The 15,494-nt window shown below is 43.7% G+C and overlaps 1 protein-coding gene and 1 pseudogene across 2 annotated transcripts in view; both read right to left on the bottom strand.

Annotated features, from left to right (window-relative positions):
- Window positions 1-6,675: 6,675 nt before the first annotated feature.
- washc4 (WASH complex subunit 4) overlaps window positions 6,676-15,494 on the bottom strand; it is a 136,466-nt gene continuing 127,647 nt past the window's right edge. For both annotated transcript variants that reach the window (XM_041203248.1, XM_041203249.1), the window contains exons 32-33: window positions 11,493-11,592; window positions 6,676-7,938 (exon numbers count right to left, since the gene is read on the bottom strand). In XM_041203248.1, the coding sequence (XP_041059182.1) occupies window positions 7,904-7,938; window positions 11,493-11,592 (135 nt within the window). In that variant the 3' untranslated portion in view covers window positions 6,676-7,903. The remainder of the gene's footprint in view (window positions 7,939-11,492; window positions 11,593-15,494) is intronic.
- LOC121286601 lies at window positions 8,718-8,894 on the bottom strand (annotated as a pseudogene).

The raw sequence follows: 15,494 nt of genomic DNA, 5'->3' as shown, positions 1-15,494 counted from the left end.
ACATCCCCACTTTTGACCTTATGATGGAAAGTCATTGATGAAGATGGTTGGGCCTAGGACACTACCCTGAGGGACTCATGCAATGATGTCCTGGAGCTGAGATGACTGACCTCCAACGACCACAACCATCTTCCTTTGTGTCTCCAACCAGTGGAGTTTTCCCCGATTCCCATTAACTGCAGTTTTACTAGGGCTCCTTGATGCCACACTGGGTTAAATGCTGTCTTAATGTCAAAGGCAGTCACTCTCACCTCATCTTGGTATTTCATCTCTTTTGTCCATGTTTGAACCAAGGCTGTAATGAGCTGAGTGGCTCTGGCGGAACCCAAACTGGGTATCAGTAAGCAGATACCTGGGCAATTTTCCACATAGCTGGGTAGATGCCTGTGTTGTAGCTGTACTGGAACAGCTTGGCTAAGGGGGCGTGGTAAGTTCTGGAGCACAAGTCTTCAGTACTATTGCCGGAATGTTGCCAGGGCCCATAGCCTTTGCAGTATTCAGTGCCTTCAGCTATTTCTTGATATCATGTGGAGTGAATTGAATTGGCTGAAGACTGACACCTGTGATGCTGGGGATCTCCGGAGGAGGCTGAGATGGATCATCCACTTGGCACTTCTGGCTGAAGATTGTTGCGAATGCTTTGTCTTTTGCACTGCTGTGCTGGGCTCCTCCATGATTGAGGATGGAGATATTTGTGGAGCCATCTCCTCCAGTGAGTTGTTTAATTGTCCACCACCATTTGCAACTGGATGTGGCAGGACTGCAGAGCTTAGATCTGATCCGTTGGTTGTGGGATCGCTTAGCGCTGTCTATCATTTGCTGCTTATGATATTTGGCACACAAGTAGTCCTGTTTTATAGCTTTACCAGGTTGCCACCTCATTTTAGATATGCCTGGTGCTGCTCCTGCCATGCCCTCCTGCACCTTTCATTGAACCAGTGTGGATCCCCTGGCTTGATGGTAATGGTAAAGTGGGGGATATGCCGGGCCATGAGGTTACAGGTTGTGTCCGAGTACAATTCTGCTCATGGATGCCCAGTCTTAAATTGCTAGATCTATTCAAAATCTATCACATTTAGCATGGTGGTAGCGCCATACACTATGGAGGGTTTCCTCAATGTGAAGGCAGAACTTCGTCTGGCAGTGGTGGGCAGTCACTCCCACCGATACTGTCATGGACAGATGCATCTGCAGTAGGCAGGTTGGTGAGGATGAGATCTTTATGACAGTTTGTACTGATTTTAACTTATGAACTGTAGTGGATTCTATTTGTAGTGTTTTTGCTGTTAAACTCTACAAAGTTTGGCCCAGTTAAATATGTAGTTAAATCATGTGTTACTTCTTTACCTGGAAGTGTGTCCTGTTCAATTACTAAACTTAAAACACTTGTGTCAATAAAACATGAAAGAAAATCAAACTGTGTACATCAGACTTTATTCATTTTTTGATATTTTTAAAATGGACTTTCTCCTGAACCCAACAAGATGGTTGCTGTGTGCTACTTATAAAATTAGACCACACAAATTGAGGATTTGTGGAAAAACACCACACTCTATTTTGAAAATCATTTAAAAAAACACCTCTGCTTCAGAACAAGGAGAGGATAAAGAAGGGTCATGAGGACTCGAAACGTCAACTCTTTTCTTCTCCGCCGATGCTGCCAGACCTGCTGAGTTTTTCCAGGTAATTTTGTTTTTGTTTGTAGAGGATAAAGAAGATCAGTTTGCCCTCTCCTGTCCATAACACACTTTAAATTCCCTTTTTTATGATAAGTTAGCAATGGCCTCTTTCTGTGCCAGTAACTCATCCCTTCTTTGATCAAAGTCCCTTTTTGCTGTTACGAGAATGCCATTAAGATATTAAGTTCAAGGCATGATATTGTTTGGTCTATTCTTTGAACTTATAAATATCTATTTTTCCTCTTTCCACTCAAATCAGATCTTATTTAATTCTTTTCGAGCCTAGGTCAACAGCATCTGTTTTGAGTTTTTGCCCTTATCTCTAATATCTTAAGTCTGCCCCTTAATTCAAATTATTTGATCAAAGTTATGCTTTCAGCTGCATTCAGTAACTTCCATTTCTGTGGCTGCATTCTGTGATTCCGCGTGGTTAACTTCTGTGCTGTTTCAGCAAAGTCAGAGCTATGTACTTCAGGGTTAACTATTATTAACCCTTTGGGTGACTCCAATTTCAATCCTTTCTATGGGACATTTTGATTTGGAAATTCAGTAGATCCGTTTTCTGCTTTTTAACTCATTTAGCTTGGCTTCAGCCCTTTTAATACCAGAGTGATTTCCCTCAGGCTCTTCAGAGCGTCTCCCTTACTGACCTGCTTGTGCATTTCCTTGGCCCCTGTGTAATGACTCAAGTCATTTGAACCTTTATGGGCTGCATCACCACCATCTTTTCAGCTGTCAGCAACTTTAAAGATTCCTGCTGCTGGACTGTTTTTAACTTTCATGAGATAACACCTTCCAGCCTGTGAGGTCATTTCCTAACAAAAGTTCAACCTCCTGCTTGGGCAAGCTCGAGATTACACTCATCGTCACCAGCCCGGTAACGGCTAAAAACAAAAATCTATAATATCACAACTACACATTTGTGACAGTTATGATCGAAAGGCAGACCCATTACATTTATAAATGAAATGCAAACTCCCAGTCAACTGAAAGAATAATGCTACAAAATTTAACATTTTAAACAAAAAAACCTTCACTGTGCAAGATTTCAAAAAAGGTATGTAATTAACACCATATTTTGTAAATGCTTATTCTTTACTCCCTGTTCTACTTTTATTTCCACCTAAAAGTACCCCTATACAGCATCTCGAGGGTTCCCACATTTGTCCTGGGGCTAAACAAAGGTGTGCCACTGTATTCAGGAATTCACTGTGTTCCTGCTGTTCTCCAAGGTGAGATTTTTTTGGGGTCCTTCCACCAGTATCAGATTAGGTGACCTTAAGCACCTCACTCACACTTATGGACACTTCAGCACGGGCCTCTCTGCTTTCTTGCTCAGTGATTCCAAAATTAGAAAATACCACTGGTTTCTGACAGTCCTTTACAACTCCTGGCAGATTTCTCTCTCTGCTTCTCAGGGCTACGTCCAGGCTCCAGCTGCCTGTTTCAGTGAAAAATCTCTCACATAAACCAAAAAACCCCTCCCTGCAATCTATCCCCACAGCAATGTAGCACACCTGGGCTGTCCCACATAGAGATCGAGGATGGCTTACGTCCACTCCAGTTCAATAGGTTCTGAGATGGCTGATAAGTGCAATGCCACATGCTGGGAAGGTGGTGCTTGAAGGATCAGGTAGATGAGCTGTTTGGAAGTACGTGCACTGTCTTCAATGCCTTGACTTTGCCTCTCCATGTTTCTGACGAAGTCTCCCATTGTGCTTGCTACCTTCCTGAATAAATCTGCATTTTGGTCAATCACAAGCCAGGGTTCGCATAAGTCGGCAGGGATGTTTGACCTCTTCAGGGATGCTTTGAGGACATCCCTAAAGCATTTTCCACACTCTTCCTGGCAGACTCCAGCCTCAACCAAGTTCAGAGTAGAGCAGTTACTTAAGGAGTCTGGTGAACAACATGTCCTGCCCAGCGGAGCTGGTTTTTGCATGATTAGCACCTTGATGTTAGCTTGGCTGCTGTTGGACCGCTTTTCTTGCTACCAAATTTGCAGGATATCTTGCAAAGGCACCGCTGGTGGTACGTCAGTGCCTGCTGTAGGCTGTCCAAGTCTCAAGTGTATAGGAGCATTGGGATCACTGCTGCCTGATAAACCATGATGTTAGTCTCAGGTATGAGAGCTTGGTCCTCAAATACCCTTATGCTCAGTTGGGCATCAGCACATAAATAGTGAAATCCATCGTTTCCAATGTCTGCCTTTGTCAAGATGGTTGAACAGTTTCTTGTCTGTTCTGTAAATTATCTCCACGCTGATGGGTAATTTTCTGGAGGTGTTACAGTATTGCAACAGAGAAAATGGAGATGAGGGTTAGTGCAATGACCTCACAAAAGGTGCTGTTCCTTGGACTTTTCCTGCATTTGCCACACAGTGAAGATCATGCCTGTGGCACCTCTTGATGGACAAAAACCAGTGACTCTGGAAGGAGTTCTTCAGCCACTGGGAGGCATCTTACAGTGATCTTCCCTGTGGCAGAGAGCAGGGAGACTCCTCTTAGTTACTGCTATCAGACTTGTGTCCCTTCTTGATCATAGTCACAATCACAGCATCCCTGAGATCTCCTGGTATGCACGTCTCTTCCCAAGTGAAAAATATGAGGTTGTGCCGCCATTCCAGGAATGTATTGTTGCTGAGCGCTCCCTGTGCGGGTGGCGGGGGGGAGTAGGATGTGTCAGGGCCTGTGCACTTCTGCAAAAGAGCGCAGAAATCTCCGAGACACAGAGTTGCCTCAGGGCGATTACTTTGATTTTTAAAAATTTTAATAAAGGAAAAAAAAATTTAAAGACATGTCCCCTCCTCATGTGACAGTGTCATATAAGCTGGGATATGTCTGACTTTTATTAAAAATTTCTATTAATGTTTTAAAACCTTCACAAAACATAATCCCGCCCGTGGATGAGGTTTGATGATAAATGCAAAGGCCGCCTGGGCTCTTTGCCTGCCCACCAACCTTAAGGTTGGACGGGCAGCTCAGTTAATTAGTTCAATTGTAATTTAAATGACCTTAATAGGCCTTTGACAGTTCAGCGGGTGTGCAGCCGACTTCAGTGCACTCCCGCCAAATTGAATATCTGAATGACACGCAGTCATTTTACCAACCCGAAGATTCTGCCCCGAGTTATTGAATCTCCCGCAGTCTTTCTATCCACCATTTGCTCTTTATATTGCAGGTTTTCTACTGTACAACTACCTGTAGGACTGCTGCTTTTCTCATAGTGTGAAGTTTCCAGTCTTCCACTCAAATCAAGTCCTATATCGCTTGGTTTTCATCAATCACAATGTTTCCTGGTAGAAAAACCAGGGACCTCTTTGTAAGTGTTTGTTGTGGTGGACTTGAGTCAACCAGGCACTCCAGACATACTGTAGCTGCTGGTGGCTGGAGATTCAGAGATTGGCAGTGAGACGCTGACTGAGAAGGGTCACCTTGGTGGGATCTTTGAGGCCTTCAATGTTGATTTCCTTGCTCAGTTGCCCCCGCTGTTTGGGGTGCAGGCTGATGGAGATGGTAGGTCAGATAAGGCGGTGATAGGTCCAGCAGTTATCGGTACCTGTCATGGTGCAGGTGATGTGAACATCTTTGTGGTCCCTTGCTCGAACAACAATGTAGTCAGTCAAGTGCCAGTGTTTGGACCGTGGATGTTGCCATGTGGTCGTGCTCACCTCGCTGTCAGAACAGTGTGTTGGTTTGTCACTAGGCTATGTTCTAGATATTTTGTCAGGAGGAGGATTCGATGAAGTTTGCTTTTCCTATTCCTTCCTTGTCTTAGAGATTCACATCCTTCCAAACTGAGGTTGAAACCTCTAAGGACGATCAGATTGTTGCCTGCTGGGACACAGGCTAGGGATTGTTCAAGGTCAGCATAGAATCCTTCCTTGGTCTCACCTGTTGCCTCAAGTGTAGGCATTGGCATATTGATTGCTTCTTAGGTTAGGCACTTGCTTACCCCATGGGAAGAAATCACTGAGGCTCCAGGCAAGCTCATAGTTGAAGCCCACCCCATGAAGGCATCATTCCTCTTCTGGAAAGTCCTTCCAGGAAAAGGTGTAACCGCTGCCTTGTTCCTTCAGTTGGCCTTCTCCTGCACGGTGTCTCACTTAGGGTAGCAATGTCATTGCTGAAGTGCCCGAGTTCCTGATTTACGATGGCCGTGCAGCGCTCAGGTCTGTCACTATTGGGGTTGTCTATAACGTTCTGAGTCCCAAACCTTATTTTGACAAATGAAAGCTGCCTCTGTGAGATTATTTTTAACATGTACTGGTCGTTGCACACCAACCACCACATGGTCCAATGGCAAGATGATTGGAGCCAGGCTCTACTGTGAAGCATTAGCACATTCTGTGCAGGATCATAAACATGAATGCATGTAACCTGTGGCCAGGAACAGGCTGCAGCTGAAAACCAGTCAGTCCAGGAGACAGACACAGGCTCAGCAGGAGACTGAAGTCTCCCAATCATTGCAGTGATAAGGGAAGGGCAGTAGACTGACCCAAGATAACTTAAATGTAGCAAAAAAATTAGCAAGACAAAGATATTGGGTATTGGTGATCGGTGAAGTCCAGAGCAGAAATGTCTTTTTGATGTCCAGGAGTCTGAAGCCAAATTTGAATGATGTACATCTAGTTTTTTCCAAATCTTTTCCACAAGTCGTAGATCATGAAAAAAAGATAACAGATTCTGGAAGCAGTCTTGAATATACTCAATGACTGAACATCTCGAGTGGAGAATTCCAAAGATTCGCAATCTTTTTGATATCTCATCTCAATCCTAAATGGCTGATCCAAAGTTCTAAGTCTTAAAAATTTTACACATTTCAATTTGATCATCTTTCATTTTTCTAAATTCCAGTCTACTCAATCTCTCTAGGGCAGCCATATTCACACACAAAACCTGAACATGCCATTTGCTTTTATATCAGTACATTTAATATATAATGATGGGTCACAGAAAAGGTGTATATGCTGAAAGATTCATACAATTAAAATTAGTTTTGCATTTTGATGCTCTTTAATTATTTTGAAATAAGCATTTTGAAACTGAACAAACTGTTTTGTTGGTCCAATATTCCTGAGTATTACAAACTTAGTGCTTATAAACTGGCAAACATCACAAAGTTACATTTTATACCAGATAGCTTGCAATTAAAAATCTACATACAGCAGGTCGTCAAGTACTTAAGTGCAACTTAGAGAGAAACTTTACCAAACACTCCTGTTCTTTAAATGAGCTATGATTTATTCAAATGAGACATCCTTTTAGCAAGTTTTAGATATTTCTAAAATATGTAAATTTGTACAATTTTATATTATTTTGTAGAATTAGGTCCATTTACAGAAACAATTTCACTTCTGTATTGAAGTGCGGCAGGCTGTAACATCATGAGAACAACAGCTTGAAAGAAACTGATTAGGTGCCTGTGGAGGTAAGACTGAAACATTGGGGCAGCACAGCACAAACAAAAACCTCAGAAATTAATATAAAGCCCACACATGACCAGGTTTTAAATACTGAAAGCTTTATAATAATCCTGTAGCCCTGATCCCCTGTCCAATGGAGAGAGGGAGCTCAGTTCTAATCATCCTGTATGTAGCCCTGATCCCTAGTTCCCCAGCTGTGTTAAGGACTGCAGTAATTATAGTTGTTCTATTTTTAAAATACTCTGTCCTAAAATCACCTTATAATTTGGAGCATTTGCTTCCTTTGTTACGCAAAGCACACTCCTAGTCAAAGCAATGACAATTAGAGCTTTGACATCCCAGTTTCATTACATGGGCGCAATTCCATTCAGTTAAATTTGGACCCTGGTTTTCTGTTGCATAAGCCAAAGCTTGGCTGAGACTGAATAAATTAAGACTTGTCAAAAGGAAAACCATAATGGAAAAGAATCAGAAACATGTTCTGAATTAACACGGAATCTGCTAACTTCTCTTCTCCACCCTAACTGAAGTTCTTCACACTGTACAAACCAAGCAACAGAAACTAGCTAGGATATTATTGAGCAGATTCAAGTTCTGTGACTGGAAGTCCAACAGTGCAAAATATACAATAACACAAAGTTTCAAGCACAAAAACAAGCCACATAAAAGTATAAGGAGCTACAAAATAGCCATAAAGAAAACAGTATATGAGAAAAAGGAGTGAGAAAGGGAATGAGAAAATGCAGAGAGAAATATGGCACCATGACACCATTTCATACTCGTCTGACGGCAGATTGTTTCATGACTCATCATTGTTCGATTTGGCCCCTTCATCTAGAGAAAGAAAAATATTACAGGCTTTTTCAGGAACAGAAAAACAATTATTCCAACCCAATATTGTCACCGAGTGGCATTAAAATTACTTACACCCCATGCTATACTGAACTAGAAAATAAACAGTATGTGTCATCTGAACACATTCCATCCTTCTTTACAGTGCCCTTTCATTGTTAGTAATAGTTGTAATCTCAGCTGAGCAGGAGAGGTCACAAAAGTGGGGAAAATAACAGCTTCCATTTATTTAGCACCTTAAAATTCTAAAACATCCAAAAACTGACACAGCCACAAATGGCAGATGACCAAAAGCTTGGCCAAAGAGCTAAGTTTTAAGCTGTATCTTTATGGAGGAAGGAGGCGGAGAACTTTAGGCTTAGAGCCTAGGACATTACACCATTTTTGTAAATGCTAACTTTATTTTAAATACAGAATACCTCTTTACTGAGATTTCCTACCCTTTAATCCACTCAGTACATATCTGAATGTGTGGCATATCTGTTCAAACTTGGGAGCTATTTTGGACAAAGACAAGCAACAGTTTTGGATGACCTGAAGTTCATGGGGAGTTGAAGATGGAAAGCCAGCCAGGAAAGCAATAGAATATTTGAATCTGGAGACAGTAAAACATGCATGAGGAGATTTTGGCAAATGAGGTGGGACAGGGCAGAACCAGGTAACCTTACATGGATGAAAATAGGTGATCATCATGATAGTGCAAATACATGGTCGGTTGCTCTTTTCTCTTTTTTTAATTTTTCCCTTTCACCCCGAGGAGGGGAAACTGCACCATTCTTGGAAGCACTGCAATGCCAGGCTGATGCGTGGAATGGAAGGAGCAAGCCCCTGTCCCATCTCTGGTCTCAAAAATCAATTTAATATTTGGCCCCCAGATAGGGGACATATCAGATATTAAACTGATAAGGACAGATCTTAGCCAAACAGCCAAGTGCAATCCCATCCAGCAGGACATCAGTGGAGAGGCATTGGAGAAGGATGGCATGGTCAACTGTGTCAAGGGCTACAGACAGGTTGAGGGGACAAATAGTTTACCTTTGTCAAAGTCACTGAGTATGTCATTTGTGACTTTAAGAGCTGTTCCAATGCTGTGACAGGGCAGAAACTTAATTGGAAGAAGTCAAATATGGAGTTCCAGGGAAAGTGGGCACAATTTGGGAGATGAGAACACACTCAAGAACTTGAGAGGAAAGGGAGATTAGAGTTAGGGTGGTAGCTTGCAAGGATGATAGGGTCAAGGGTTGCTTTGTTGAGAAAGAGGTGATGACAGCCAATTTAAAGGGGAGGTGGTCATTATCTGAGGAAACAGTTAACAATATCAGCTAATAGCCAGTTTCACCCTCAAGCTCTAAGTTTCAAAAAACACTTTTTGCATCTGAAACCCTAGCTTCCCCCCCACACCTGTTGCTGAAACCAGACACTGGCTTTAGATGCCACCCACCAAACCTAAACAGAGAATCTGGAACCACCTACCTTCAACTCTGGCTGAAACCACTAACTCTGCCCCCCACAGCCTCACCAGACCACAGACTCTGGTTACTTCCCCCACCCCACCCTTGCATTCCAACTGAGAATCAGTTGAGTCCTGAGTTATCACTTTTCAACCATTCCCTCTGCAGTCTCTATTGAAGTATGTGAATCAAGAACAGTTCATGAAAGGATTGTGAGGAATCTGAGCAATCAGTGTATATTGTAGGAGCTTAAAGTATGAACAAAATTTGCCACAATGAAGTAAAGAAACAAGCCAAGACTACAATAAAGTGTGTCAAAGTTTCAGCCCCATCCATTTGAAACCAATCAATTCTAAACAGAGGAATTAATTTGAGGATTTTTCACTGACCCACAGTCCAAGAAAGAGGCAGAATTAATAAGGGAACAAAAACAAAAATGCCTGGAGAAACTCAGCAGGTCTGACAGCATCTGCGGAGAGGGATACAGTTGACGTCTCGGGTCCGTATGACCCTTCATCTGTCAGACCTGCTGAGTTATTCCAGGTATTTTTGTTTTTGTTCCAGATTCCAGCATCAACAGTATTTTGCTTTTATGACAGAATAAATACTTCAGTGGCATTTCAAAGTTTGAACTTACTTGAGGGTCACCGTGTCAAACATTTCTCTGAACAGTCTGTCCTAAAATACATCTTTGAATACAACTGATCCTCCTAATTAATTGCTCTCCTGGTCTTACTGAGCTATCTATTACAATTACAAATAATATCTATCATGTATAAACAGGAAGAAATGTTTTAAATAAAAACAGAAAATGCTGGTAAAATTCAGCAGACACTGACATTTCGAGTCTGTAAGACTCTTCTTCTGAAGAGCTTCTTCAGCTCGAGTCATATGGACTTGAAACGTTAACTGTTTCTCTCTCCACAGATGCTGCCAGACCTGAGTTTTACCAGCATTCTCTGTTTTTACTTCAGATTTCCAGCATCCGCAATATTTTACTTTTAAGAAATGTTTTAATGTCAAGTGACCATGCTCGATAGTGACTTCCAATTAAGCGAATGTCAAAAGTAAGAAGCCAAATTCCTTCCCTTTGAGTCAGGAGGCCTTGTGGCAGAAGTGTAACTGCAGAAAAGCCAGACTCCCCCTTTCTCATCATGAGCTGAGGACAGGCTCTTTAGATGTATCTTCAGCTCACTGTTTTTCAGTGTTCTGAAGTGGATCTGTATTTGTTAGGTTTCCTTCCCAAACCTAACACTGCTTACTTCCACCCCCTCATTGCACCACCAACAATGCTCACTTTCCTGGCACCCGTCATCCGCACTCCCCACCCCCCCACCCAACCCCCGACTCCCTTCCTCTGCACCCCGCCCCAACTGACCCCCCCCACCCCCATCTCTCCCAACCCCAACACATCTCATCCCCACCCCCACCCCCCCCACCCACTGACATCATTCATCACCCCCCGATCCCCTAACCACCCACTGACATCATTCATCATCCCCTGCACCCCCACCCACCCACTGACATCATTCATCATCATCCCACTGACCCTCCCCTGCCCCTGCTCATCCCCAGCCCCAATAAGGCTAACTCTGCACCAGCATCTGCTGGACTGGGGTCACCAGAAGGAATATTGGGGGGGCGGCGGTGGGTGGGATTTCTGCATCATCAGCTGTATGGGCTGCCTGGGGGGCTTGGGATATGTGCATTGCCCAGTGGGGGTGGGGGATTTCTGCATCGTTGGGGGTCCAGGTGGGGTGGGGTGGCCTGGCCATTGCAGAGGACGAGAATTGCCCAGAGGAGGTGTGAGCATCGTGGATTCCAACACAATAAAAAATGCTCATCATTCACTGCTGTTTTCATTAGAACATCTGGGCTATTTTTATTTTCCCACAACGCTAGGGCTCCGATTTTGTTTAAATTGTATTATCACAAAAATAATATTCCCAAGTGCTGTGATAATCACCCAGCTGACAGTATTACACTGCATTGCTGTAAGGATGCAGCAGTTACATATCTCAGCACAACGTATATCTGGTTTCTGATGAGTCATTATCCACAAATACTTCCACACACAATACTTGCCGTCCCTCTCCTTTCTCTCCTGACTTTCTTCAGCTGCAGACTGATCTCCTCGGAAGAAAATCCTGGCACTGCTCAGTGAAAAATAGAGCAGCTCAAACTCCTGAATAGAAAGAAACCAGTACAGAGTCATACAAACCAGCCACATGAACTGGTCAGGCTGCTCCACAAGAGCAGATTGTATCCATCAACAGGTTTTCTTCCAACTGTATTTAACTCCTAATAAAACTCTTCCCAAAAAAAGTCATACTTTCCTCATCCATAGAGCAAAGATTTAATGGAATTTCCTGCCTTAATAGACTCACATATGTAAAATTTTCTTTGGAGCCTGCATCTTTAGGAAATATTTAGAAGATCACAGAATCTCAATGGCACAGAAGGAGGCCATTCGGCCTATCGTGTCTGCACTGGCTCTCCAATGAGCACGATGACCTAGTGGCATTACCCGGCCTTTTCCCCGTACCCCTGCACATTGTTTGTATTCAAACAATCATCTAATGCCCTCTTGAATGCCTCGATTGAACCTGCCTCCACCACACCCCCAGGCAGTTCATTCCAGACCCGAACCACTCACAGAATCACAGTGCAGAAGAGGCCCTTCAGCTCATCGAGTGAGAAACACGCGAACTACCTACCTAATCCCATTTACCAGCACTTGGCCCATAACCTTGAATGTTATGACGAGCCAAGTGCTCATCCAAGTACTTTTTAAACAATGTGAGGCAACCCGCCTCCACCACCCTCCCAGGCAGTGCATTCCAGACTGTCACCACCCTCTGGGTAAAAAGGTTTTTCCTCACATCCCCCCTAAGCCACCTGCCCCTCACCTTGAACTTATGCCCCCTCATGACTGACCCTTCAACTAAGGGGAACAGATGTTCCCTATCCATCCTGTCCATGCCCCTCAATCTTGTACATCTCGATCTGGTAGCCCCTCAGTCTTCTCTGCTCCAACGAAAACAACCCAACTCTATCCAACCTCTCTTCATAACTTAAATGTTTCATCCCAGGCAACATCCTAGTGAATACAGTTAACGTTTCGAGTCCGAATGACTCTTCATCAGAACTAAGGCAAAATAGAAAAGAGATGAAATATAAGCTGGTTTAAGGGGGGGTGGGACAGGTAGAGCTGGATAGAGGGCCAGTGATAGGTGGAGATTGCCAAAAGATGTCATAGACAAAAGGACAAAGAGGTGTTGATGGTGGTGATATTAGCTAAGAAATGTGCTAAAGGGGACATTAAGGGTGAAAAGCAGGACGAGCAAGGGACAGATAGGCTAAAACTAGCCTATTTCGATTCCCCGCCACCCCACCCCCACTAGGGCTATCAGTGCCTTGCTTGTCCTGTTTTCCACCCTAAATGTCCCCATTAGCGCATTTCTTAGCTAATATCACCACCATCAACACCTCTTTGTCCTTTTGTCTATGACATCTTTTGGCAATCTCCACCTATCACTGGCCCTTTATGCAGCTCTACCTGTCCCACTGCCCCTTAAACCAGCTTATATTTCATCTCTTTTCTATTTTTCCTTAGTTCTGATGAAGAGTCATTCAGACTTGAAACGTTAACTGTATTCCTCTCTGCAGATGCTGTCAGACCTGCTGAGTTTTTCCAGGTACTTTTGTTTTTGTTCTAGATTTCCAGCATCTGCGGTATTTTGCTTTTATCCTGGTGAATCTCCTCTGCACCCTCTCCAGTGCAATCACATCCTTCCTATAATGTGGCGACCAGAACTGCACACAGTACTTCAGCTGTGGCCTCACTAGGGTTCTATACAACTCCAACATGACCTCCCTACTTTTGTAATCTATGATTGATAAAGGCAAGTGTCCCATACGCCTTTATCACCACCCCACTAACGTGCCCCTCTGCCTTCAAAGATCTATGGATACACACGCCAGGGTCCCTTTGTTCCTCAGAACTTCCTAGTGTCATGCCGTTCATTGAATACTTCCTTGTCGAATTACTCCTTCCAAAATGTATCACCTCACACTTTACAGGGTTAAATTCCATCTACCACCTATCTGCCCATTTGACCATCCCATCTATATCTTCCTGTCGCCCAAGACACTCAACCTCACTGTTAACCACCCAGCCAATCTTTGTGTCATCCGCAAATTTACTAATCCTACCCCCCACATAGTCATCTACGTCGTGTATATAAATGACAACTATTAGGGGACCGAGCACAGATCCCTGTGGTACACCACTGGACACTGGCTTCCAGTCACTAAAGCAGCCTTCTGTAATCACCCTCTGTCTCCTACTACATCAATTTTGAATCCACCCTGTCAAATTACCCTGTATCCCATGTGCATTTGCCTTCTTTACAAGTCTCCCATGTGGGACCTTGTCAAAGGCTTTGCTGAAATCCATTTAAACTACGTCAACTGCACTACCCTTATCTACACACCTGGTCACCTCCTCAAAAAATCCAATCAAATTTGATAGGCATGACTTTCCTCTGACAAAGCCATGCTGACTATCCCTGATCAAACCTTACCTCTCCAAGTGCAGACAGATTCTCTCCTTCAGAATTTTCTCCAATAGTTTCCCTACCACTGACATGAGACTCACTGGCCTGTAGTTCCCTGGCTTATCTCTACAATCCTCCGTAAATAGCGGAACCACATTAGCTGTTCTCCAGTCCTCTGGCACCTAGCCCGTGGCCAGTGAGGAATTAAAAATTTGGGTCAGAGCCCCTGCAATCTCCTCCCTTGCCTCCCTCAGCAGTCTGGGACACAAATCATTTGGACTTGGAGATCTGTCCAATTTTAAGCCTGCCAACACCTCCAATACCTTGTCACTCCCTATATCAGTTTGCTTAAGAACGTCGCAGTCTCTCTCCCCGAGTTCCATAACTTCATCCTCATTCTCTTGGGTGAAGTATTCATTCAACACTCTAGCGATGTCCTCTGGCTCCACCCATAGATTGACCACTTGGTCCCTTACTCTTTCCCTGGTTATCCTCTTCCCATTGATATACTTATAGAATATCTGGGATTTTCCCTACTTTTACCAGTCAGAGCTTTCTCATATCCCCTCTTTGCTCTCCGAATTGCTTTCTTAAGCTCCACCCTGCACTTTATGTACTCCACTAATGCCTCCGCTATTTGCTTCCCTTGTACATCTCTTTTCATTCTCATCGTAATCTGAATATCTCTGGTCATCCATGGTTCTTTGGGCTTATTACTCCTTCCTATCACCCTAGAGGGAACATGTTGAGCCTGTACCCTCCCCATTTTCTTTTTGAACACCCCCCACTGCTCCTCTGTAGATTTCCCCACGAGTAACTGTTCCCAGTCTACCTTGGCCAGATCCTGCCTTATTTTACTAAAATCCACTCTCCCCCAGTCCAAAACATTTTTTGCAAGTTGTCGATTTCTTTGTCCATAACAAACTTAAACTGTGCCATGTTGTGGTCACTATTGCTAAAACGCTCGCCCCCCACCACCTCAGCCACTTGTCCGGCTTCATTCCCCAGAATTAGGTCCAGCACTGCGCCGTCCCTTGTTGGACCCTCAATATATTGTCAGGAAAGCTGAATTCACCTAATATTGTTATTGTTTTTACACACCTCCACAAATTGTGCACATATTTGCTCCTCAATTTCCTGCTGACTATCTGGGGGTCTATAATAAACAACTAACAATGTGGCTGCCCCTTTTTTATTCCTAAGCTCTACCCACAAAGCTTCATTCGATGCCCCCTCCAAGATATCATCTCTCCTTACTGCAGTAACTGACTCCTTAACAAATAATGCAACACCTCCTCCTCTTTTACCCCCTCCCGTCTCTTGCCTGAAGATTCTATATCCTGGAATGTTGAGCTGCCAATCCTACCCTTCCCTCAACCATTTCTCAGTGACGGCTACTATATCACAATTCCACGTGTCAATCCTCACCCTTAACTCATCCGTTTTACCTGTAATACTCCTGCCATTAAAGTGGAGGCCATCCAGCGTTGCTTTACTCCCTTGGAGCTTAATGCAGCTGTACTCCCTC

Source organism: Carcharodon carcharias, chromosome 13 (assembly GCF_017639515.1).
Source record: "Carcharodon carcharias isolate sCarCar2 chromosome 13, sCarCar2.pri, whole genome shotgun sequence".
In the NCBI taxonomy this organism is placed as follows: Eukaryota; Metazoa; Chordata; class Chondrichthyes; order Lamniformes; family Lamnidae; genus Carcharodon; species Carcharodon carcharias.
The sequence above is the reverse complement of the archived record's forward strand: the minus strand, read 5'-3'. Positions and strand labels throughout refer to the sequence as shown.